Raw genomic sequence first — 23,147 nt, 5'->3', positions numbered from 1 at the left:
GTTTGCAAAGATGCATAAAAACCCCTTATACTCACTTCTGCTGTGGGTGAAGCTGCATCAGGAATGATTTGCACGAACATAGACCCATATGTAGATCGGGATCGGCGCTTTCCTTTTTAAAAACTAAAGTAACGTTATCCTCTGTGTCTTCAGTGGCTCAGATGTCGGGAGTAAATGACTACTGCTATGTTCATTATTACATCCAACAACAGAACACCTCAATCGCTCAAGTCGGACTGTTTGAGCTCAGTGAGGGCTGGTCTAAGGTAAGGCGCTCATGTTAATTAACTATCGTGGGAGAGGCCTCTGTCTGTGTGCCGTCACACTGACAATAAGCGGAGAATGACCTGATTTTAAAAAGGGGATATTACTTTTGAAGATTAAAAAAATACCACTGGATGGATTTTTATTATTGTAGGGTGGTTGTGTACACAAACTGCCAACACACATTAATGTTCAAACAATGTGAAAGTGAGTTTTGCATCCGATGACCCCTTTAACAAAACAAAAATAAAAAACATTATTAAAAAAAAGAACTTTAATTAAAAATATTGAAAATCAGTAAACACGGTGGAACCAAATAAATAAGAAACCATTGTTCTTCCAATGAACTTCTAAAATCACCTTTTTAATAAACGACAACAGTCAGTCAGTCAGTCAGTCAAAAAAAAAAAATATTTTCAAAGCAGGTGCTTTTGTATTTTGTTTCGAAACTAAATATTTTGCCAACTTCTTGACTTTCTCACCTCACACGTCAACTCGACTCGCTCTACTCGTGATAAATGAAATCTGACTCTTGCCGTGGATTTGTGATGCGACTGTCGTTCGGTATGCTGAAGATGACAGTATGGACTGTCAAAGAGAACTGAGGTAAAATATTTTTTTATTTTACCTTTTTTCACTCTATCGCGGTAGTCCCCCATCATAAATGCAGGAGTATTGTTGACATAGCTTCACAAGCATTTCCTCCATTGTAAAATTCCACATCGCCTCTCTTTCGTTTCGGCTTGTTTGAAAGCTTGTAAGAAGGTGTTTCTGTGCTACTATTGGCCAGTGTCATAGATGTGACGAAACTTATCGTGTACAATGGAAAAAAATTAAACATGCTAGTCTTGTTGTGTTGACGTCGTGAAGCATCGCAGACATGTTGTGCACTATGACACACTACACGAGATGAAACGATCGAATCTTGCATACCGACACCCATTGTCATATACGAATACCAACGACACCCTACGACAAACAGATCATGGCAAAATCGAGCTAAAATGGTGTAATCTGACTGGGGCTTAACTGTGTTGAACTGGAATACACAGAGTACAGGCAGGGCTAGACAAGATGAGCATTTGAGGTTAAAAAGTATATAACTTTTCAGTTTTTTTAGACAACGACTGATCGTTTTGCTGGCTCGACATAAAGCCCTTTGAAGCTGCATTTAAACTGCATTTTGGAAGTTCAAACTCATAGAAGTCCACTATATGGAGAGAAATCCTGAAATTTTTTCCTCAAAAAAACAAAATTTCTTTACGACTGAAGAAAGACATCTTGGATGACAATGGATGAGTAAATTATCTGTAAATTTTTGTTCTGAAAGTGAACTTCTCCTTTAAGTTGCAACATATTAGTTTTTAATCTGTTTTGAGATTAAAAATCTTCCATCATTGCCTGTGTCCTTTATCACAAGAATCTGTTTTCACAATCATACAATGTTGGGTTTTGAATTTGCGTTCGAGGTTATGTTTAATTACATTTTTATTTGTTCCTTTTTTCTGTCACGTTTATTTTTTTATTGTTCATTTTCTTTCTGTTTTTTCATTTATTTCACTCCCCTTCCTTCCCGCCTCCCCGGCCCTCCGTCCCGTCCCTCTATCGCTGTTGTTTGTCCATTTCCTCATATCCTGTAGCCATCAGGGTCTGGTTGCCAGGAGCAACCTCTACAGTCGCCATATCAACAGCCGAGACCTCGGGCAATTATTGGCGGAAGAGCAGAACCCCTTGAAGCTTCCAGGTAATGCACCGTTTGAACCGCAATCAACCATTTACCAATGGCGCAACGTGAAGCGTTACGATGGTCCACAGGAAAGCGCATTAGTAAACCATTAGTAGCTGTCGTGTGTGCTTCCTCAGGGCTGAAAGCAGAGCTTTGTGAGAGAGTGTGTGACACAGGGGCAAACGCAGATGCAGTGGAACACAAACACACTTCAGAAAGGTCGGGCTTTTCTCACATAACCTTTGTGAGAGTCAGTTTCTCCTGGTGCTGCTTGTTGTATTGTTTACATGTGAATTGGAAGTGAATGCTGAAGAAAACACAAGGGACTTAAAGCGAGGTAATGACTAGGCCTCCACAAAATCGACGCCTACAGAATTCCACTGAAAGCACCGCCGATTTCTGCTGAATTTGTTTGTTAATGAGGTTTGCGCTCTAAGTATCACTTTTATTGCAGCTCATACTGAGGGTTAGGATTTGAGCAAACCATTAACACAGAGAATGCAAATTTGCTCCATTAGTTCGCTTGTTAACATATGTTTTTGGAGGACAGAAATCTTGAAGGTCTCTGACCAAGCTTTGTAAAAAAAAAAAAAGTGCATTTAATGTTTTTAATGTACACTACCAGTCATAAGTTTTTGAACAGTAAGATTTATTTGATCTGACATATAAAGATTTGTTTGCGTCCTAATTAAGTGGATCAAAAATGCACTCGATGTTCAGATTAAATATAATTTAATAAATGTAAACTATAATGCATTTCCATATAATTGCAGTTAACATGCTGGAAAACACTTACATTCAGGTTGCACTTAAGTATATTCCTTTAAAATATATTATTTTCATTTTAAAGGGATTAGTTCACCCAAAAAATACAATTACCCCATAATTACTCACCCTCAAGCCATTCTAGGTATATATGACTTTCTTCTTTCAGATGAATACAATCAGAGTTATATTTAAAAATGTCCTGGCTCTTCCAAGCTTTATAATGGCAGTGAATGGGTGTTGAGATCATCATCAAGTCCAATAAAATGCATCCATCCATCATAAAAAGTATTTCACATTGCTCCATGGGTTTAAAAAAAGGCCTTCTGAAGCAAATCGATGTGTTTGTCACAAAAATATCTGTATTTAAAACTTTATAAACCATAAACGATAGCTTCTGCTAACTGTTGTACAAGTGTTCACGAATGGATGCACTTTGTTGGACTTCAAAATCTCAGCACCCATTCACTGCCATTATAAAGCTTGTAAGAGCCAGGGCATTTTTTAATATAACTCTGATTATATTCATCTGAAAGAAGAAAGTCATATACACCTAGGACGGCTTGAGGGTGAGTAAATCATGGGGTAATTTTAATTTTTGGGTGAACTGTCCCTTTAGGATCTCTTTTAAATCTGTTTTTGTTTCTTGAGCTTTTTTCTTTATTTTTTAAATATTTTTTGAATATTTTTTTTGTTTGTTTACTGCCATGAATATGATAATGCTTTCAGCTGCAACTGAGAGTTAGGTACTCTCAGATTAGTTTTAACACATTTATTATATCCAAACTACAGAATTTTGCATATTTTCCTTCACAATCAGTGCAGAAAACGTTCTGTGTGGGCCTAGTTATTACTTAGTTACAGGAAATACATTATGTGCATGTTCCTACTTTTATAATTTTCTTTCTTTTTGCTCTGATACAAGTTTGATTTCACTTGCCTCTTTACTTCTCAGCCTTGTACTTAATTCACCTGAAATCATCATCTCTGCTGCTTAATGTTCTGCTCCTTCCTTTCCATCTTTCATTGCTTTTCATCTTCTTTTCCAGCCCGCATCTTCAAGGCCAGGTTGTATCTCTTCCGACACTTGTCGCCCCCAAGAAAGAACATATACAGGAGCAGACCTCCATAACACGTCTGGACCACAAAGACGAGCTACAGACCAAAGTGTCACAGAACAGAGCAGAGGACTGGAGAAAAAGTGGAGTGGCTGGGATCGACAGGGGTGGAGGAAGAGGCGGATGGTCCTGGACAGTTGGGGAGAGCCGTTGTACGGCGCAGTGGGTCAAACAGAAACAAGAGTACCGCAGCACACGGCCATGGTGATGGAAGATGTTAAAGTACGACAACATTTTAGTGCCATATTAAAAATAAAAATCTAAGATTATGAAATTAAAGTTGTAATATTTAGAGAATAATGAGAATAAAGTCGGAATGTTTCGAGAATATAGTCGCAATGTTTTTAGAATAAAATCAAAATGTTTCGAGAATAAAGTCAGAATGTTTCGAGAATAGAATAAAGTCGTAATGTTTCGAGAATAGAATAAAGTCGGAACGTTTCGAGAATAGAATAAAAGTCGGAACGTTTTAAGAATAAAGTCGGAAAATTTCAAGAATAAAGTCAAAATGTTTAGAGAATAAAGTCGGAATGTTTCGAAAATAGAATAAAGACGGAATGTTTCGAGAATATAAAAGCAATGTTTCGAGAATAGAATAAAGTCGGAACGTTTCGAGAATAGAATAAAGTCGGAACATTTCGAGAATAAAGTCAAAATGTTTCGAGAATAAAGTCGTAATGTTTCAAGAATAAAATAAAGTTGTAATGTTTCGAGAATAGAATAAAGTCGGAACGTTTCGAGAATGGAATAAAGTCGGAACATTTCGAGAATGGAATAAAGTCGGAACATTTCGAGAATAAAGTCGGAACATTTCGAGAATGAAGTCGGATCATTTCGAGAATGGAATAAAGTCGGAACGTTTCGAGAATAGAATAAAGTCGGAATGTTTCGAGAATAAAGTCGGAACATTTCGAGAATGAAGTCGGAACATTTCGCGAATAGAATAAAGTCGTAACGTTTCGAGAATAGAATAAAGTCGGAACGTTTCGAGAATAGAATAAAGTCGGAACATTTCGAGAATAAAGTCAAAATGTTTCGAGAATAAAGTCGTAATGTTTCGAGAATAGAATAAAGTCGGAACATTTCGAGAATGAAGTCGTAACGTTTCGAGAATAGAATAAAGTCGGAACGTTTCGAGAATAGAATAAAGTCGGAATGTTTCGAGAATAGAATAAAGTCGGAACGTTTCGAGAATAGAATAAAGTCGGAACGTTTCGAGAATAGAATAAAGTCGGAACGTTTCGAGAATGAAGTCGGAACATTTTGAGAATAGAATAAAGTCAGAACGTTTCGAGAATAAAGTCGGAACATTTCGAGAATGAAGTCGGATCATTTCGAGAATGGAATAAAGTCGGAACGTTTCGAGAATAGAATAAAGTCGGAATGTTTCGAGAATGAAGTCGGAACATTTCGCGAATAGAATAAAGTCAGAACGTTTCGAGAATAAAGTCGTAACGTTTCGAGAATAGAATAAAGTCGGAACGTTTCGAGAATAGAATAAAGTCGGAACATTTCGAGAATAAAGTCAAAATGTTTCGAGAATAAAGTCGTAATGTTTCGAGAATAGAATAAAGTCGGAACATTTCGAGAATGAAGTCGGAACATTTCGCGAATAGAATAAAGTCAGAACGTTTCGAGAATAAAGTCGTAACGTTTCGAGAATAGAATAAAGTCGTAACGTTTCGAGAATAGAATAAAGTCGTAACGTTTCGAGAATAGAATAAAGTCGGAACGTTTCGAGAATAGAATAAAGTCGGAACGTTTCGAGAATGAAGTCGGAACATTTTGAGAATAGAATAAAGTCAGAACGTTTCGAGAATAAAGTCGGAACGTTTTGAGAATAAAGTCGGAATGTTTCGAGAATAAAGTCGGAATACTATGAGAATTTAAATTGTAGAAATTAAAGCTATAATATTTTGAGAGTACAACTTATATTACGCATGCAAAGGCCTGGATTGAGAGCACTGGGAGAAGTTGCCAAGCCACCGGAATTTATTTAAATGTTGTTGCGTCTTACTGCTATGAGGAAGAGTCCATTTAAACAGCTTAATATCAAGAAACGATTTATTAACAGTCTGAACAGGAACAACTTTTTATTCAGCTCACACATGAATGTGTTCGATTGCATTTGTTATTTGTAATATAAAACAAAGTATCAGCTTTCAAAATCTGTTTGATAGTGAAATACTAACAATATGCCTTACAATAATGTGTTTTATAACGTTAAGTGTTCACAAGCTGTTTTATTCACAGCATAATTCATTAAATGATTGGACATAATATTAAACGTCTTCCATTCATTATTTGCAGCACTCCTGCCACCCAGTAATCACAATCATTTTGTGCTTTGCTGCTTTTAATATAACACCACTCAGCTTTCAAATTCTGTCAATTTTATCATGAAATACAAATTATAAATGTGTTTTTCCTCTTTATTTCAAGTTTGTAGCAAGAATAGGAACATCAGAAAGAATGAAAAAACAGTGTAGCCTAGTTTAATGAAACGAATTGTAATTGGAATGATTGACTCACATGCCACTTAAACTGAGACAAATACAGAGATCTGTCACGCCACATTAAAGAGTGTGAAAAACATATTTTTGTGAGACATACTGTTTGTATTTCACTATAAAACTGACAGATTTTGAAAGCTGAGACATTGTTATATCTCTCACTGCTCTCGATCTGTGCCATTTGCATGCACAAAATGCTAGAATATACTCTCGAAATATTATAACTTTAATCTCGTAATTGCTACGAATTAATTCTTGTAATTTTGACTTTATTCTCGAAACATTCCGACTTTCTTGTAATCTTAGCTTTTTTGTTGTTGTTTTTAGCGTGGCACTAAAACGCTGACGTATTAAAGGGATAGTTCACCCAAAAATGAAAAATACACACCCTCAATCTATCCTAGGTGTATATGACTTTCTTCTGTCGCACGAATACACTCAGAGTTATATTACAAAATATCCTGGCTGTTCCAAACTTTATAATGGCAGTGAATGGCTCTTGAGATTTTCAAGACCAATAAAGTGCATCCATCCATCATAAAAAGTGCTCCACACGGCTCCAGGAGCTTAATAAAGGCCACCTGAGGCAAACGGATGCATTTTTGTAAGAAAAATATTTTATGATGGATGGATGCACTTTATTGGGCTTCAAAGGCTACGTCTACATTAATCCGGATACATTTGAAAATAGTTTTCATTTTAAAAAACTCTCCGTCCACACTAGCGTTTCCAAGCGTTTTCCAAAAGATTCTCGTCCACACTGAAACGTAGGAAAATGTCAAATTCGCCTTACTGCGCATGCGTAAAGCCTTCAAAATTATACAGAGGTAATAAGTTTTCACGCAATTCTTCTGCCGGGATCATTTACGGAAATATCTCATCGTTCACTGACGCGGCTATGTCGCGCTCACTCATATTTTATCTGAAAAGCAGTTGTGGTCATGTTTTGCAGGACAGCAACTGTGAGTAAAATTTTTGCCATCATTTTAGGACTGTAATTTGAAGAGTGTACAAGGTAAATTTCTTTAGCAGCAGTGTGACAGTGAATAGCACAGGCACAATTACTGGTGTAAACATAGATATCTATTGGTACAATATGCGTCACATGACTAAATCATGTCATCGTTTTCAAAAGCCTCCGTTTCTCCCAGTTGACACGGCAACACATAACCGGCGGCGTTATCAGAAATCTCCACTTTGGCCGGAGTTTTTAAAAATAATCATTTTCTGTGATAAAAACGGGGTTTTCGTGTAAATGAGAGGCCAAACCGCAGGGAAATATCTGCGTCTTCCCTTTGTGTAAACGGGGCCAAAATCTCAACACCCATTCACTGCCATTATAAAGCTTGGAAGAGGCAGGACATTTTTTGTTATAACTCAGATTATATTTGTCTGAAAGAAGAAAGTCTAGGATCTAGGATGACGGTCGTAATTTTTATTTTTAAGTGTACTATCTCTTTAAGAAAATAAATAAACTAATGGACTTTGCAAAGAAGCGAGCATAACAACTGGAGAAAAATAATTTTTAGGATTTTTATTAAACCACAAAAGTGAAAAAAGACCTATTTGTAACTTTTTTTTGTAATCAGTCCTATTTATAAACATTTCAGCTATTTATTCCACGGCTTGTGCTTTTATAATATCTTTTGTAATGTTTTTTTTTAAACAGATCTATGCAAAAGTATAGACTTTCTCATTGAAATTAAACGGCTAAACATATTTTGTGTTTGTTTCATTTACATCGCTGCTCTCGAACAACATAAATACTTTTCGCCAGTCAAACTGATGCTCATTCTTGTACACTGATCACATTATTACATCATTCCCTTAAGGAAATCATTGATATTAGACTCAAACAAACAGATTAAACCCTTGGAAAGGACATTAGGGCATGCGGTTCTTAGTAGCATGGCTACAGTAATAATACATCTAAGTGTACTGTCAAAGTGTGTCATTCACAACAGACGACATGAGCAGCCACTGAAACACACATCACAAGACAAGCCTTCATTCTCAAGCGAAATTTTTTCGATATGTGCATTCATCTGGAATATACATTTTAAAAATATTCCCTCAGATGTTCAAGTTGATTTTGTGATCTGCTCTTTTTAAGATGTTCTTCATAATAATAATACAGTGCCTGAAGCCTTGGAAATGTACGTGTTTACGTAGCGCTGGTGTCAAGCAGGTTCCTGCTCGGTGTCTGCATTTTAAACCTGTCAACTGGTGACAATTCCCAGCGATACGCTCTACAAAGTGTTATTGAGACATTTACTGTATTCTACAGTTACCTGAAAACAACCAAAACCCTTTTTATTAACATTAGTTAGATTCAAACAAGTAATAGACATTTGATTTCAGTGTCTATAGTCATATTTTCTTGTACAGCTTTAATATGCATCATAAAGTCAGGTTTAAAATGTCTCAAAACTGGCCGCCTGTCAAGCCTGCGAGGAAGTTTTCAGCTTTTATTTTTAGTAGTTGTGTTCATATTGCTTATTTGAATAACAGTCTGTTGTATTTTTGTCTTGGTGAGAGCTTGAGTATCTATTCAGCTATATTATGGAATTATTTATGGAAAAGTAAATTGTAGGATGAGTCATTATTATGTCTTCGTAACCACGCATACAGTTGGAGTCAAAGACTGGTTTGACCCCGATGAGTGCTCTGGCCTTTCTTGCCAGACGTGTTTTTCCTTTGTTGCCTGTCAACATGCCATTTAGTCCAGCGATAGTGTTTCAATCTAGCAACTGAGAAAAGCCCAAATCTTCTAAAATGTGACCCTTTAGATGCTATGCATTCAAGTTCAAGACGCTCGCGTCATCCCCTTTTTATTTCACCAAAACGTTCTTCAGTAGTTAAGATGTTTTTTTTTCATCATAGAGACTTGTTTGCTGTCGCCACTGTCCAGGCGTGATGTCCATTTGTGTTTTAATATGAATCCCTCAGTAGAGTGAGGTAGATGTCTGACTGGAGGAAACGGGGGTAACAGTCCATTTCCAGAAGGCAATAGATGCGCCTTTGGGCGTGCGAGAGGGAAGTGTGAGAGGGGCCTTTGAGGAGCTCTAGGGTCAATTCTCGAGTCTTGCTGTCCAGGTTTACCTGAAAGTGGTGGAAAGAAATGTATAGTTCACAAATATTTGCACAAGATTGATATAATGAAGGATATACCAAATAATATGATATGCTTTTATAAAACACAATGGTCTTCTGAATGGTCTTCTGAAGTTATATGATAGATCTGTGTGAGGAATTTACTTTGCTTTTAACCGTAAAATTCTATTCATTTTTTAATTCAAGTCTACTGAAGTCATATGACATGTTTTGTGTAAAGAAAAGTACCAAAATTTGTCTGAAAAAATGTCTCCAAAAATTACTTTTTTAGTAATTCTATTATTTTTTTGTTCTATGTTTTTTCTATATTCATAAATGTTCTATATTTCTTTAAGTCTTCTGAAGTCACTTGACAGATTTGTCAGAAAAGGACTGAAATTTTGCAAAAATTAAAATAAATAAAATTTATTTTTAATTATACAAAAAGTGCCAACATTTTGAAATAAATAAATAAATAAATGAGATCTGGGAATATCAATCTCCAAAAATGACAAAATTTACTTTTCAATTTTTTTTTTTAATTACACAAAAATGTTCTATATTTCTTTAAGTCTTCTGAAGTCATATGACAGATTTGTGTGAGGATAGGACTGAAATTGTACAAAAGTGAGAAATAAAAAAATAAAAATATATCTATTATTATTTTATTGTACAAAATATGCTACATTTTTCTAAAATAAAAAAGATCTGGAAGTATCAAGCTCAAAAAAATGACAACTTTTTTTTTAAAGGACTGAAATTTCACAAAAATGAAAACAGAAATAAATAAAAATGTATTTTTATTATGCAAAATTGCAAAAAATTATTTATAAAAAAAATTATATATATATATATATTTTTTTTTTATTGTACAAAATATGCTACATTTTTCTAAAATAAAAAAAGATCTGGAAGTATCAAGCTAAAAAAAAGACAATTTTTTTTTCTCGAAAGGACTGAAATTTCACAAAAATGAAAACAGAAATAAATAAAAATGTATTTTTATTATGCAAAATTGCAAAAAAATATTTATAAAAAAATTATATTATTATTATTTTTATTGTACAAAATATGCTACATTTTTCTAAAATAAAGATCTGGAAATATCAAGCTCAGAAAAATGACAAAAAACTTTTTTTTAGGAAAGGACTGAAATTTCTCAAAAAATAAAAAAATAATAAAATGTATTTTTATTATGCAATAAGTACAAAAAACCTTTTTAAATTCTATTATTTATAAAAAAATTAATTACACAAAAATTTTCTATATTTCTTTAAGTCATGTGACAGATTTGTATAAGGAAAGAACTGAAATTTTACAAAAGAAAAATAGTAATTAAAATAAATAAATACATTATTATTATTATTATTACTTTATTATTATTTATATTATATTTATATTATTATTTTATTACATTTTTTTCTAAAAAAGAAAATAATCTGGGAGCATCAAGCTCCAAAAATGACTAAAAAAATCATTTTTTGTAATTCTATTATTTTGTTATTTATTTATTTTACACAAAAATGTTTTATATTTCTTGCAGTCTTCTGAAGTCATATGACAGATTATAATATCTATATACATATATTTATCAATCATACAAAAAGTGCTAAAATGTTTTAGCAAAAAAAAAAAAAAATAAATAAATAAATAAAAATCTGGGAGTATCAAGCTCCAAAAAGACTATTTGTATTCTAAAATTTTTATTTTTATTTTATTTTTTCCACAAAAATGCTCTATATTTCTTTAAGTCTTCTGAAGTCATATGACAGATGTGTGTGAGGATAGGACAAAAATTTATGTTGATTTTATAATACGCACTACTATTATCAAGCTCTTTTTAATTGTAGAAAAAAAGTGCTATATTTGTCTTCTATAAATAAATACAAATTTTTTAATTATACAAAAATGTTCTATATTTCTTAAAATATTCTAAAGTCAGTTGACAGAGTTCTGCAAAGGAAAGCACTGGGACTACCAAGCTCCAATTATTTTACTTTTTTTTTTTTTTTTGCTTATTTAATTGCTTTACAATTATTATTATTATTATTATTATTATTATTATTATTATTTTTCTTTATACAATAATATGATATTTTCTTTAAGCCTTCTTGAATCATATGCTAGATTTGTGAGGAAAGGACCAACATTTAAAGCCTAAAGTTTGACATTTCTGTGGCATTACTGACTAATGAAGTTTGTCAGACGGACTATTACTATGGTACATTCATACGTTCAGCAGCCTGAGTCCTCATTTATTTGCACTGTATGAGAAAATGCAGCTTGGACATTTTAGAGACATTATTTTTAATGCAGAAAACAAACAGCCAAATGAGGCCAAATCTACCTCTCTGGGAGCACCAGGCTGGATGTAAGTCTCAGCGATCATTTTTGCCCGCCTCTGCAGGCTGAATTTGTTGGACGACTGTCTGTACTGCTCACAGGCCGTGTAGAACTGCAGGTTCTCCTCACTGAACTCGGATCGCAGGAATGCTTCAAACACTGTGACTCCCACTGAAGGACAGGTGAGAAGAGAACGAACTTCAGTGAACTTCAGGGGGAAAAAAACAGCTATTTCTGTTTACAAACGGGGGGTGGAGGCTCAGAATCAGATGACGCTCTCACATGCATGTTCTGCTATACACCCACACATAACGTGCAAACCACAAAAATCAGGAAAGGATATCATGAGAGTTTCTCTCATAGCGCATACCTTCCTTCCCTCAGATTTTCTCAAAACCCTTAAACTACGGGTTGCGACACTCTGAAGTGAGAAAATAGAAGTAGGACGGGGGCAGGGCTCTGAAGTTACAACATACTGCCGTTCCCACATTTCAACCAGTCCAGACATCAAAACACACGAGAGCACACTTCACAAAAGACTCTATAAATGCTAATAAATCTGGAAATACACTACCAGTCAAAAGTTTTTACATTTTTTTGAAGAAGTCTCTTCTGCTCACCAAGCCTGCATTTATTTGATCTGAAGTACAGCAAAAACAGCAAAATTGTGAAATATTTTTACTATTTAAAATAACTGCTTTATATTGTAATATGTTTAAAAATCTAATTTATTCCTGTGATTTCAAAGCTGAATTTTCAGCATCATTACTCCAGTCTTCAGTGTCACATGTTCCTTCAGAAAACATACTAATATTCTGATTTGCTGCTCAAGAAACATTTTATTATTATCAATATTTAAAACAGTTTAGTAAATGTTTTCAAGATTCTTAGATAAATAGAATGATACAAAGATCAGCATTTATCTGAAATAAAAAGATTTTGAAACATTATACACTATATCATTCAAAAGCTTGTAGTCGGTATAAATGTTTTATTTTTTTTAAGAAATTATAGAAATAAATATTTTCATTTAGGAAGAATGCTTTAAATTGATCAAAAGTGATGATAAACACATTTATAATGTTACCAAATACTTCTATTTCAGATAAATGCTGTTCTTCTGAACTTTCTATTCATCAAAGACACCTGTAAGAATTCTACTCGACTGTTTTCAATAAATAATAGTAGTAGTAATAATAATAATAATAATAATAAATGTGTTTGAGAGGAAAATCAGAATATTAGAATGATTTCTTAAGGATTATGTGACACTGAAGACTGGAGTAATGATGCTGAAAATTCAGATTTGAAATCGCAGGAATAAATTACATTTTAAAATATATTCAAATAGAACGCAGTTACTTTATATAGTAAAAGTATTTACTATTTTTCTGTACTTTGGATCAAATAAATGCAGGCTTGGTGAGAAGAAGAGACTCCTTAAAAAAAAACATTAAAAATCTTAGTGTTCAAAAACTTTTGACTGGTAAATAGAAGTGGGAATAAATAAACATAAAAAGAAATAAACACATAAATTAATTAATTAATGAAAGAATAAGTAAATATATGTTAAACAATAATAAAAAAGGTAACCGAAAACAAATTCAGGATTACATTTTATTATAAATCAAATCATTTATTCTTTCATTTATTTTCCTATTATTACATTTATTTATCTGTATATAAATATTTAATATGTATATATGTATATGTATATGTATATATACATAATGTCTGCAGGTTTGGTCCTCCATAAGCTGGCATAAAAAAAAAATGGCACAAAAAAATATTTAACTTTAATTTATTATGTAGTTTGAAAACATAAATAAAATACGGTACTGGCTTATTTTTTTAAAAAAGCATTTAAAATAATGTAAAGCTGAAAAAAGTCAGTTTCTAGTTATTTATATACATATTTTCAATCATTTCAAAAATTCAGAAAGCATTTGATTGATCATTGTTCTTACAATATTATAAGGGTTAAATGGTTGAACACTACAACTGTTGTACTGAAAATAAAAATCGAATGAGATTATTTATTTCCCATCACGCTGTAGGAAAAGTACAAAGGATGTTACTTATTGGGTGTCACAATTTTTAGAAATGTTGCTATGCTGCTTTAGGAAATGTTGTAATGTAATATTAACTTAGATTTTATAATACGCACTAGGATTATTAATCTCCAAAAAATAAAAAATAAATAAATAATAAATATATTTTTTATTATTTTTCTGAAGTCATATGACAGATATTTATTATTTATTTATATACAAGTAATATTTATTTATTATACAAAATTCAAAAGTTCTATATTTCTTTAGGTTCTCTAAAGTCATAATAGATTTGTGTGAGTAAAGGACTTTAAAAATGTAATGTTGAAAGTTCATGTGGTAATATCAATTTAATATGCTATTTTATTGTTTTGGTAAATAAAATAGAAAATACAAATAAATAAATAAATCCTACAATAAACTAAATATAAATTCAACAAATTATTTAAAAATGATGATACTGTAAACTTTAAAAATTTGAAAATTACTAGATTTGTCTCCCTCTCTTTCTTTGAAGAACATTTGATTTATGTCTTTATTTCCATTAAACAACACCCTATTCAAGGAAAGCATCTATTATGTATATTATGTATTTGCATTAGTTTTAGTTTCCAAAACAACAGTGACATAGAATAGACTGAATTTCTCACTCCATGTTATATTCCCCGTCCAAACAGTCTCAGCTGTATCTGTAAACCTTGCCTTGTGTGTATCAGAGTGATATTGGATTTTATGAGGTCTGTCACACTGATGAACTGCTTTCAATTAAAAGACAGCACACAAATAAAAAATACCAAAAGATTTCATCTAACCGCTCAATACCAGTTTTCATTCAACAGCTGTTTGACAGACAGGAATGACGAGAAGCTGTTAATCATTAAATCCTATTAATAAAAAAAAAAAATGAAAATCAGTGGAACCATGACATCAGGTATCAAGCGTAACCATATCCGCTATTAGTCCACTGTTTACACAGCACAAGCTGGACTTAGAAGTTGTTATGTGTTGTTTAGACGGACTCTAAGAGAAGTCTGTCATGTACTGTATTTCATTTAACATTCGAGGTCGCCAATAATTATCAGTCCTGCTTTCTAAGGCAACTATTATTATTGCTAACCATATACAGTAAGCACTAAACTCACTATTACGTTTCTAAGAAATCCAGCTAAGAATTTTCGCCTGGTGGACAATTAACCTTTTACTTAAAGGGACAGCTCAGCCAAAAATGAAAATTCTGTCATTAATTACTCACACTTATGTTGTTCCAAACCTGTAAGACCTTTGTTCATCTTCAGAACACAAATTATAATATTTTTGATGAAATCCAAAAATGTGTTCTTAAGCCGAACGAAGGACATGTGGGTGACTAATTAATGACAGAATTTTCATTTCTTGGTGAACTATCCCTTTAAGAGACTCTAAGCATATCATATAAGCATAGACCTTGACAGCCACTAACAAAAGCCTTGCATCTTGCAACAAACTTTTCAAAGACAAGTCCCACTCACATTTCCTTCTGAAAATGTGAAATCTTGGTGGTTTAATCTGCGCAATTACGCATCTGCGCTCTCAGACTCTGGGGGAAAAGCTCATTACACCGTTATCTAGTTTCTTCATATCGTTTAATGTTGTTTGGGAATTCTCCGGAAACTCATGCCTGAAGCTACACACGAAAGTGGTTCCTCAATGTTAAGAGGAAGCAGTTTCAAGGGTGTTTCAATGATGTAATAGATGGGTTTCATTACTGAACCACAGAATTATACCGAACACGCACCAAGCCGACCAACACTACTGATCAAAAGTTGCATTTATCTGATCAAAAGGACAAAACATCTATTGTGAAATATTATTACAATTCAAAATAGTTTTCTATTTGAATACAGTTGCACTCAAAATTATTCAACCCCTAGAGACTGCAATACTTCACAAATACTAGTTTTTTGTAATTGTATTTGATAAAAATTGCATCTACAACCATTTTCTGGCATATTAAAAGAGATAATGTCAATATATAATGTAATTTGAGTTCTAGGATTTTTAGTAACACAGTTATATCAGAATTATTCAACCCCTATTCAACATTGCTGTTTTAAGTTGCTTATTTGTATGGTAGGGAACAAAATTGTCTTAAAACACAATTAAACCTTTATAAACTCTATTAGAAAACAGAATTAGCTTGAGCTGTAACACGTACATACATTTAGTCCACGCATATGCTTAAGTCGACTAGCAAATATGCCAAATTCAACAGAGCTTTCACAAAAGCTATAGAGAAGAAAGAGTTTTATTATATTAGAAAGTCTAAGGCTTCATGAAGATTTCCAAGATATTAAAGTTCCTAGAGACACAGCTGGCAGCCTTATTCCTTATTTTAAAATGCGTTGTATCTGAAAACCTCCGGATGTTGAACAAAAAAAGCACAATATCATAAATTGTTTGATCAGAGCAACTGAGAACAGCCTGCAATGTTCAGCCAAAGACTTTCAAGATGACCTGATGAAAGGAGGAAAAACATTTCAGTGCAGAGTATAAGATGAACACAAGACAGGTATGGCCTTCATGTTAGGGCATCTTGCCGAATGCCAATCTAGACCATGAAGAACATAAAGGACCTGAACATGCTAAAATTCATTTGCATAGGCCTGTGGAGTTCTGAAAGAATGTTTTATGGAGCGATGTGACCAAACTGGAACTTTCTGGATCCAATGATCAGCGGTGTGTCTGGTACAAAAAAAGCAAAGCTTATACGCAGAAGAACACCATCTTCATTGTCAAACATGGACTTGGATCAGTCCTGTTATGGGGGTGTTTTACTGTTGCAGGAAGTGGAAATCATGACTGTATGAAGGACCATCATGGATTCTTTGAAGTATCAGCACATTTGTGAGTGACCCTGGACCACAAAACCAGTCATAAGGTTAAATTTTACAAAACTGAGATGTATACATAATATGAAAGCTTTCTATTGATATATGGTTTGTTAGGATAGGACAATATTTGGCCGAGATACAACTATTTGAAAATCTGGAATCTGAGGGTGCAAAAAAATCAAAATACTGAGAAAATCACCTTTAAAGTTGTCTAAAGTTCTTAACAATGCATATTACTAATCAAAAATTACATTTTGATATGTTTACAGTAGGAATTTTACAAAAAATCTTCATGGAACATGATCTTTACTTAATTTCCTAATGATTTTTGGCATAAAAGAAAAATCTATAATTTTGACCCATACAATGTATTTTTGGCTATTGCTACAAATATAGCCCCGGCGACTTAAGACTGGTTTTGTGGTCCAGGGTCACATTTAGGCAAGAAATGGCTTTGGTCCAAAGAACAAAGATCAATGGACTTTCCTACTGGACAGCCATCCCACAGTATTTGACAGTTTAAGCGCAATAAGACATAAAAGAGAACTTCATTTAGTACTCACATGCCGTGTGACAGCCGCTTTCTGTGAACATGCTTTGGTTGTGTGCGTTCAGAAAACCCTATATCAGTTTAAACTAGGGCTGTGCAATTAATTGAAATTCAGTTTCGTTTTCGGCTTCAAACGTTTAAACTAGGGCTGTCCAATTATTCGAAATTCCGTTTCAATTTCGATTTCAGTTTCAAACGATCAAGATGAAACGATTATTCAACATACAAATCAACAAAATCATGTAACGTGACTTTCATAAAACTGGACGTGCTTGATTTTTTTAAAATGTTTTAATGATGTTGTGTTTTTAAAAGCATGGGAGAAAACCGCTGTTCTCTGTCTGCACTTATGCTGCCTTCATGTGCTATCGTAATTACTCACATTGTAATTTCCACTGGAAAGCTCGAAATTTTTTATGATACCCGAGTTGCCGAGATGGGATAAACTTTGACCTTTCAACATGGCGGACAGCAACGAAACTATACTGAATGATAAGCATTGCATGATGTTAAAAGTTCTCTGCTGTTTAGTTGGTTAGTTTGTAGCTCCCATAATGCTGGGGCATGAAGGATTTTAATAACGTCACTATTTAAACATAGTGTTGTCTTTAAAAATACCGTTAAGAGAAGATGCTAGCTCGTCGTGGCTCGCCTCCAGTAGGGTGCTGTGCGGTACAGTGTTCTGAAGGAGGCAATTTTCTCATGTTATTTTATTTGGTCTGTTTTACCAAAGTAGCATGTGTGGACAAATTGCGAGTCCGCCATGTTTCTCTTCACTACATCAACAAAAGCACCTGAACACGACACACTGGTAATTTCCACTTAACAAGTGGAAAGCATCATCTTTCCCATATCACATGAAGGCAGCATTAGAGACGGAAGATGTAAAGTTAACTTGATGGACATGTAAAGTAATCTTTTAGCTTAAGGTGCGCGCCTAAACGGTTAAAAATGTATTTTATAATGAGGCACTTGGTGATTATTCATGTAAACCCTTGTCAGTTGTGTCTTAAATGATCATAAACAGCTGAGAATAAAAATACATGTGTAACAGTATTATTGGATACATGTGGCTCTTAAAGCAGCAACAAATATATTCCTTCTTTTTTTCTGTTATATTGCTATCTTTAAATTATTCACTAATATAAAGTTTTGGACCCAGTCATAATAGTGTTAAATAATTGTGATTACAATATTGACCAAAATAATCATGATTATGATTTTTGCCATAATCGAGCAGCCCAAGTTTAAACAACGCATGCTTTCAGCACGATAGACATTATAATCAAAACCAAACAGATGTTTTTTCACAGAGCATCTGAGGTTCGAGCTGTAAAGGAAAAGGGGGCAGGGAGCAGCAGTTCATTTGCATTTAAAGACACATGCACGAAAAACAGCATGTTTTTAGCTTACACTCAAAATGGCCATTTTCAAAATGATATAATAAATGATCTGTGGGGTATTTTGAGCTGAAACTTCACAGACACATTCTAGACAAGGGACACGGATACTAGACAAGATAAGGTCCTCTCTGCACGTATTATTTTCACGAAAGCAACACTTCAAGCATGAATGGGCAGTTGGCCACAAATATCTCAATTTCAAAGAACAGCTTTCCAGGTCAAAGTTAGCAGAACGACAGCTTTGCTTTAGCGTGGCCCATGTGACGCGTTGGTGTCTCGCAAGCGTCCTTTGACCAGCTGCCTCAAGCAGTTTAAAACCGAACGACTGAGCGCTCACCTCTGCTTTCCAGCAAAGCATCAAGAGACTTGGCCCAAGTTTCCATCTCCTTCCTGCTGAGTCGAGCTCTGGCGTGGCCCACCTGACTCCACTGCCTGAGGAAAGGCATTCGAGAACGCCTCTCTTTAGCGCTGAGAGAAACAAGAGGGTGAGAGGATACATGACAAAGATATCCAGAAAAAAAAAATGTGTGGAATCAATAACAGTGGGCCAAAATAAAGGCCAGGGGAAGGGCTGTTTTGCAAGTGGCGGACAGAGAATAGAGAATAGGCCAAAAGCAAAACAGAGATGAAACTGAGAAACTACATGACTCGATTGTGATTGATTTTACCTAGTTGCGTTTTCTCTGTGCTCTGCACTCGTCAGATTTGTATGCGAGGAATTCGGTGAACCCTGGTGTGAAAAATAAATAAATAAGAGCTCACTGATATGCATAACACTGTCATGATGATCTGACTTGATTCAAGACTTCAAGGAAGTGTAATTTACACAAATGTTCCATGACTTAAACAACTATCCTGAAGGTGTTACGTCACGGAAAGCATTCTCAATAGGCCAGATCTATCAGACGCCAAAATATTTCAAAGAATGACCGTTTTTGCTCCACAGTGTCTCTTGCCACAATATTGTAGTTTTACAAACCCATCTGCATCAATAGTGTGATTCCCTCTTATAACACTAGAACATTCAGTTCCTCTTTCAGAGCTCGCTTCTCCTTTTACTGTTTGGACAAAGCAACATTTTATCTCAAGGGCTAAAACTGATTCAGAGTGAGCTTAACTCCTTGTGTAATACAGTTGCATTCATGTTTTTGACTTCATCACACTTGGCTTGTGGGTTCTGAATAATGGATCCTGAAGCCCAGCTGCTCATGATGCATGTGAAACACATCTTGCACTGTACAAAATATAAACAGGGTTCAACAATAAAGGCTGCTCTATGGCTCAAGGCCAGTGTGAGAAAGTTTCAGACCAGCTGAAGGAACTGTTTTGCCATAATGGTTTTCTGTGATGTTTAAAGTACCATTGTTTTTCACAAAAACTGCAGATATAAATGAGGTAATTTTATCCAGCTGGCTGACATATAAAGGTTTTGGGTGGACGGATTAATGATAAATGAATCAATGAGGTCTTGCTATAATTTTATAAAGTATGCCATAATTTATAAAGTATTTATGAATATAGCTGTCGTGGATTTATAGTACAGTGGTTAAATGTCCAGCTATTTATATATATACATACACACACACACACACACACACACACACATGTTGGGTTTACATGTTTTATGGGGACATTCCATAGGCGTAATGGTTTTTATACTGTACAAACCGTATTTTCTATCGCCCTAACCCTACCCTACACCTAAACCTAGCCCTCACAGGAGATTGTGCACACTTTTACTTACTCAAAAAAACTAATTGTGCATGATTTATAAGCCTGTTTCCTCATGGGGACCTGAGAAATGTCCCCACAAGGTCAAAATCTACTGGTATTCCTATCCTTGTGGAGACATTTGGTCCCCATAACGTGATGAATACCAGGTACACACACACACACACACACACACACACACACACACACACACACACACACGTCATGGAGTCTGTATGTTTTTCTTTTTTGAAGAAATTAATTTTACTCACCAAGGACACATTAAATTGATCAAAAGTGACAGTAAATGTTACAAAATATTTTTTAATGTTACAGCATATTAGATTGATTTCTGAAGAATCATGTAACACTGAAGACTATATTAGAAACCATTTATTTAGGATTGTAATAATATTTCACAATATTACTGTTTTACTGTATTTTTGATCTGATAAATGCAGCCTCTGTGAACTTGAGATGTATTTCAAAAATTGTATGGTAGTGTTTGTTGTTAAAAACACATTAAAAAATACTACATTTGGGAAAAAGGGGGGGGGGTATTTGGACTAGAAGAAAAAAAAAACAGAAGATCAACATTTATCTGAAATAAAAAGCTTTTGTAACATACCATTCAAAAGCTTGAAATCAGTATATATATATATATATATATATATATATATATATATATTTATTTATTTATTTATTTTTGTCAAGGAAATTATAGAAATAAATACTTTTATTTTGGATGCTTTAAATTGATGATGAAGACATTTGTAATAATACAAAAGATTTCTATTTCAGATAAATGCTGTTCTTCTGAACTTTCTATTCATCAAAGAAACCTGAATAATTTTTTGGATCAAATAAATGCAGGCTTGGTGAGCAGAAGAGACTTTAAAAAAAAAAACATTAAAAATCTTTCTGTTCAAAAACTTTTGACTGGTTGTGTAAATGAGCTATGATGGACTTGAAATTGTCAATATTATGAACTATTAACTATACTCTAAAGAAAGTCTCCAAACTTACCTGTCCAAACAAACTTTTCAGGTGTATTTTAGCAGCAGCCAGTTTGGCCCGAGCTTGCTGTCGGTGATAATGGGGAGGTCTTGGTGAAGCGGGCATACGGTCGGATTTCAGTGTGGACGATGGGGAGTGGGGTAGGCTTGTACACTTTCCCACACTCTCAAAGCTGCCTTTGCCACTGGCAGTGAGCTGGCTGTCACTGTACGCTTTAAAACTCTCATTAAGGTTCGTCACTTTCAGCAAACCCGAGTCCTTCTCCAAGTCGACCAGATTTTCCACACTTTTGCTGTGATCTCTTTTGAGCTCCCCCTTGCCAGCACTCCCTGACTTTGCATCTGGGGTGCAAGGATAGGATGCTGAGGCTCCATCCTGCTCATCCTCCGAGGTGTCCAAGGTCCCATCTCTCTCCTCCCAGGGCAGGAAGTCCAGGTCCAACAACGCACCCTCCGAACTGAACTTGCGCAGCATTATGCTAGATTTTAAAAAGAAAGAAAGAAAGAAACAGAGAACGCCAGAGGCCTAAAGAAAGAACAACAAAACAGACAAAGAATTACATTAAATATACATAGTGTCTATTCAGCTTGTCTCTAACTAGCTATTGAAGTAAAAATAAGCTGCTTTAGATAGATGGATGGACAGACAGACAGACAGACAGACAGTTGACTAGATAGATAGATAGATAGATAGATAGATAGATAGATAGATAGATAGATAGATAGATAGATAGATAGACAGTTGACTAGATAGATAGATAGATAGATAGATAGATAGATAGATAGATAGATAGATAGATAGATAGTTGACTAGATAGACAGACAGACAGAAAGACAGATAACACACTCCCTAAGTTTAGCTTCGGAGTAACAGCGTTTGTTGTTGACAACTACTCAGCTTGTTAAACTAGTTATAGGGTTAAAATATAACCAACATTTTGTTCTAGCTTATTTTGAAACAAACGAGTCAAAGCAGACTCGAGACGCCTCATGACTGCACTGACAGAGAGAGACGCGACACGACGCGTCAAACCATAAAGCTCACATTATAATCAGCGAATGTCTTAACACTGCAAGCCCGCGAATGTTTATTTTAATATGAGAGCTACAGTTTGTCGCGTCGCGTCGCGTCTGTAGCGCAGCGTGTAAACAAACCAACGTGAAATCTGAGCACTTGAATATGGTGCACAAATGTCACAGAAACATACCTTATTTCAGATCCTTTTCTCGCCTTTTCATGACAAATCCTTGAAAGTGTCTTATATTCGAGCGATTCGCAGTCGTTTCGGCTTTCAAGTGGAGTCCGTATCGGATCCGAAGCGAGTCAGCTGAACGGAGCGAGTCTTCGTGTGGCCGTCAAAATCACGTCTTGCTAGTCCTTCTTTTCATCTTACTCCTGAATGACAAAAGCAACGCCTATTTTCTTTTTGTCACACCCATAGTTCAGTCTGGACTTGCCCTCCCTACATACTTGGAAAGACGAGTAGTATTTTTAATGACACGGAAAGCGTTTATGGGTAACTATACGTCAAAATACCAGAGTTACTACAGATATTACTGCAGCAAATCTGTGGTAACTGTAGCCACCACAATTTGCAGAACAATTATGCAAGCTTCTAACAGCTGGTTGACAAACAGTAATATTAGGTGGCTCCCTGAACGATAAAAAGTATATATTTGTTTTCGTGGGCTGTGTTGTATTATATTATGCTATCTTTTTAATTA

The 23,147-nt window shown here is 34.5% G+C and overlaps 2 protein-coding genes across 5 annotated transcripts in view; one reads left to right on the top strand and one right to left on the bottom strand.

Moving 5' to 3' along the window:
- The window catches only part of atat1 (alpha tubulin acetyltransferase 1), a 31,289-nt gene extending 23,184 nt beyond the window's left edge, over nucleotides 1-8,105 (top strand). The window contains exons 11-13 of one of the 4 annotated variants that reach the window (XR_012339887.1): nucleotides 1,905-2,008; nucleotides 2,128-2,209; nucleotides 3,805-3,928. Coding sequence is in view for 3 of the 4 variants with exons in the window: in XM_073821338.1 (XP_073677439.1) it covers nucleotides 1,905-2,008; nucleotides 2,128-2,209; nucleotides 3,805-4,081 (463 nt within the window). In the remaining variant the exon portion in view is untranslated. Of the gene's footprint in view, nucleotides 1-1,904; nucleotides 2,009-2,127; nucleotides 2,210-3,804 lie in introns of all 4 variants that reach the window. The other 3 variants (XM_073821338.1, XM_073821339.1, XM_073821340.1) reach the window with 3 other exon arrangements.
- LOC141289248 (uncharacterized) lies at nucleotides 5,920-22,802 on the bottom strand. Its single transcript, XM_073821343.1, has 6 exons — nucleotides 22,631-22,802; nucleotides 21,433-21,948; nucleotides 19,365-19,426; nucleotides 19,034-19,164; nucleotides 11,827-11,993; nucleotides 5,920-9,488 (listed from the first exon to the last, which is right to left on the bottom strand). The coding sequence occupies exons 2-6, from the start codon at nucleotides 21,895-21,897 to the stop codon at nucleotides 9,318-9,320; spliced, it is 996 nt and encodes a 331-aa protein (XP_073677444.1). The 5' UTR covers nucleotides 21,898-21,948; nucleotides 22,631-22,802; the 3' UTR covers nucleotides 5,920-9,317.
- Between the last annotated feature and the right edge of the window lie 345 nt (nucleotides 22,803-23,147).

The sequence above is a fragment of the Garra rufa genome, chromosome 17 (assembly GCF_049309525.1).
Source record: "Garra rufa chromosome 17, GarRuf1.0, whole genome shotgun sequence".
In the NCBI taxonomy this organism is placed as follows: Eukaryota; Metazoa; Chordata; class Actinopteri; order Cypriniformes; family Cyprinidae; genus Garra; species Garra rufa.
The sequence above is the reverse complement of the archived record's forward strand: the minus strand, read 5'-3'. Positions and strand labels throughout refer to the sequence as shown.

Bases quoted from the DNA above. Each gene is read 5' to 3' on its own strand.
- LOC141289248 (XM_073821343.1), bottom strand. From the start codon at position 21,897: ATGCTGCGCAAGTTCAGTTCGGAGGGTGCGTTGTTGGACCTGGACTTC. The intron at 19,165-19,364 runs GTAAAATCAATC...TGTTTCTCTCAG, and splicing joins CACAGAGAAAACGCAACTAG to CGCTAAAGAGAGGCGTTCTC. The intron at 11,994-19,033 runs GTGAGCGCTCAG...CCTGTCCTTCAG, and splicing joins TGCTTTGCTGGAAAGCAGAG to TGGGAGTCACAGTGTTTGAA.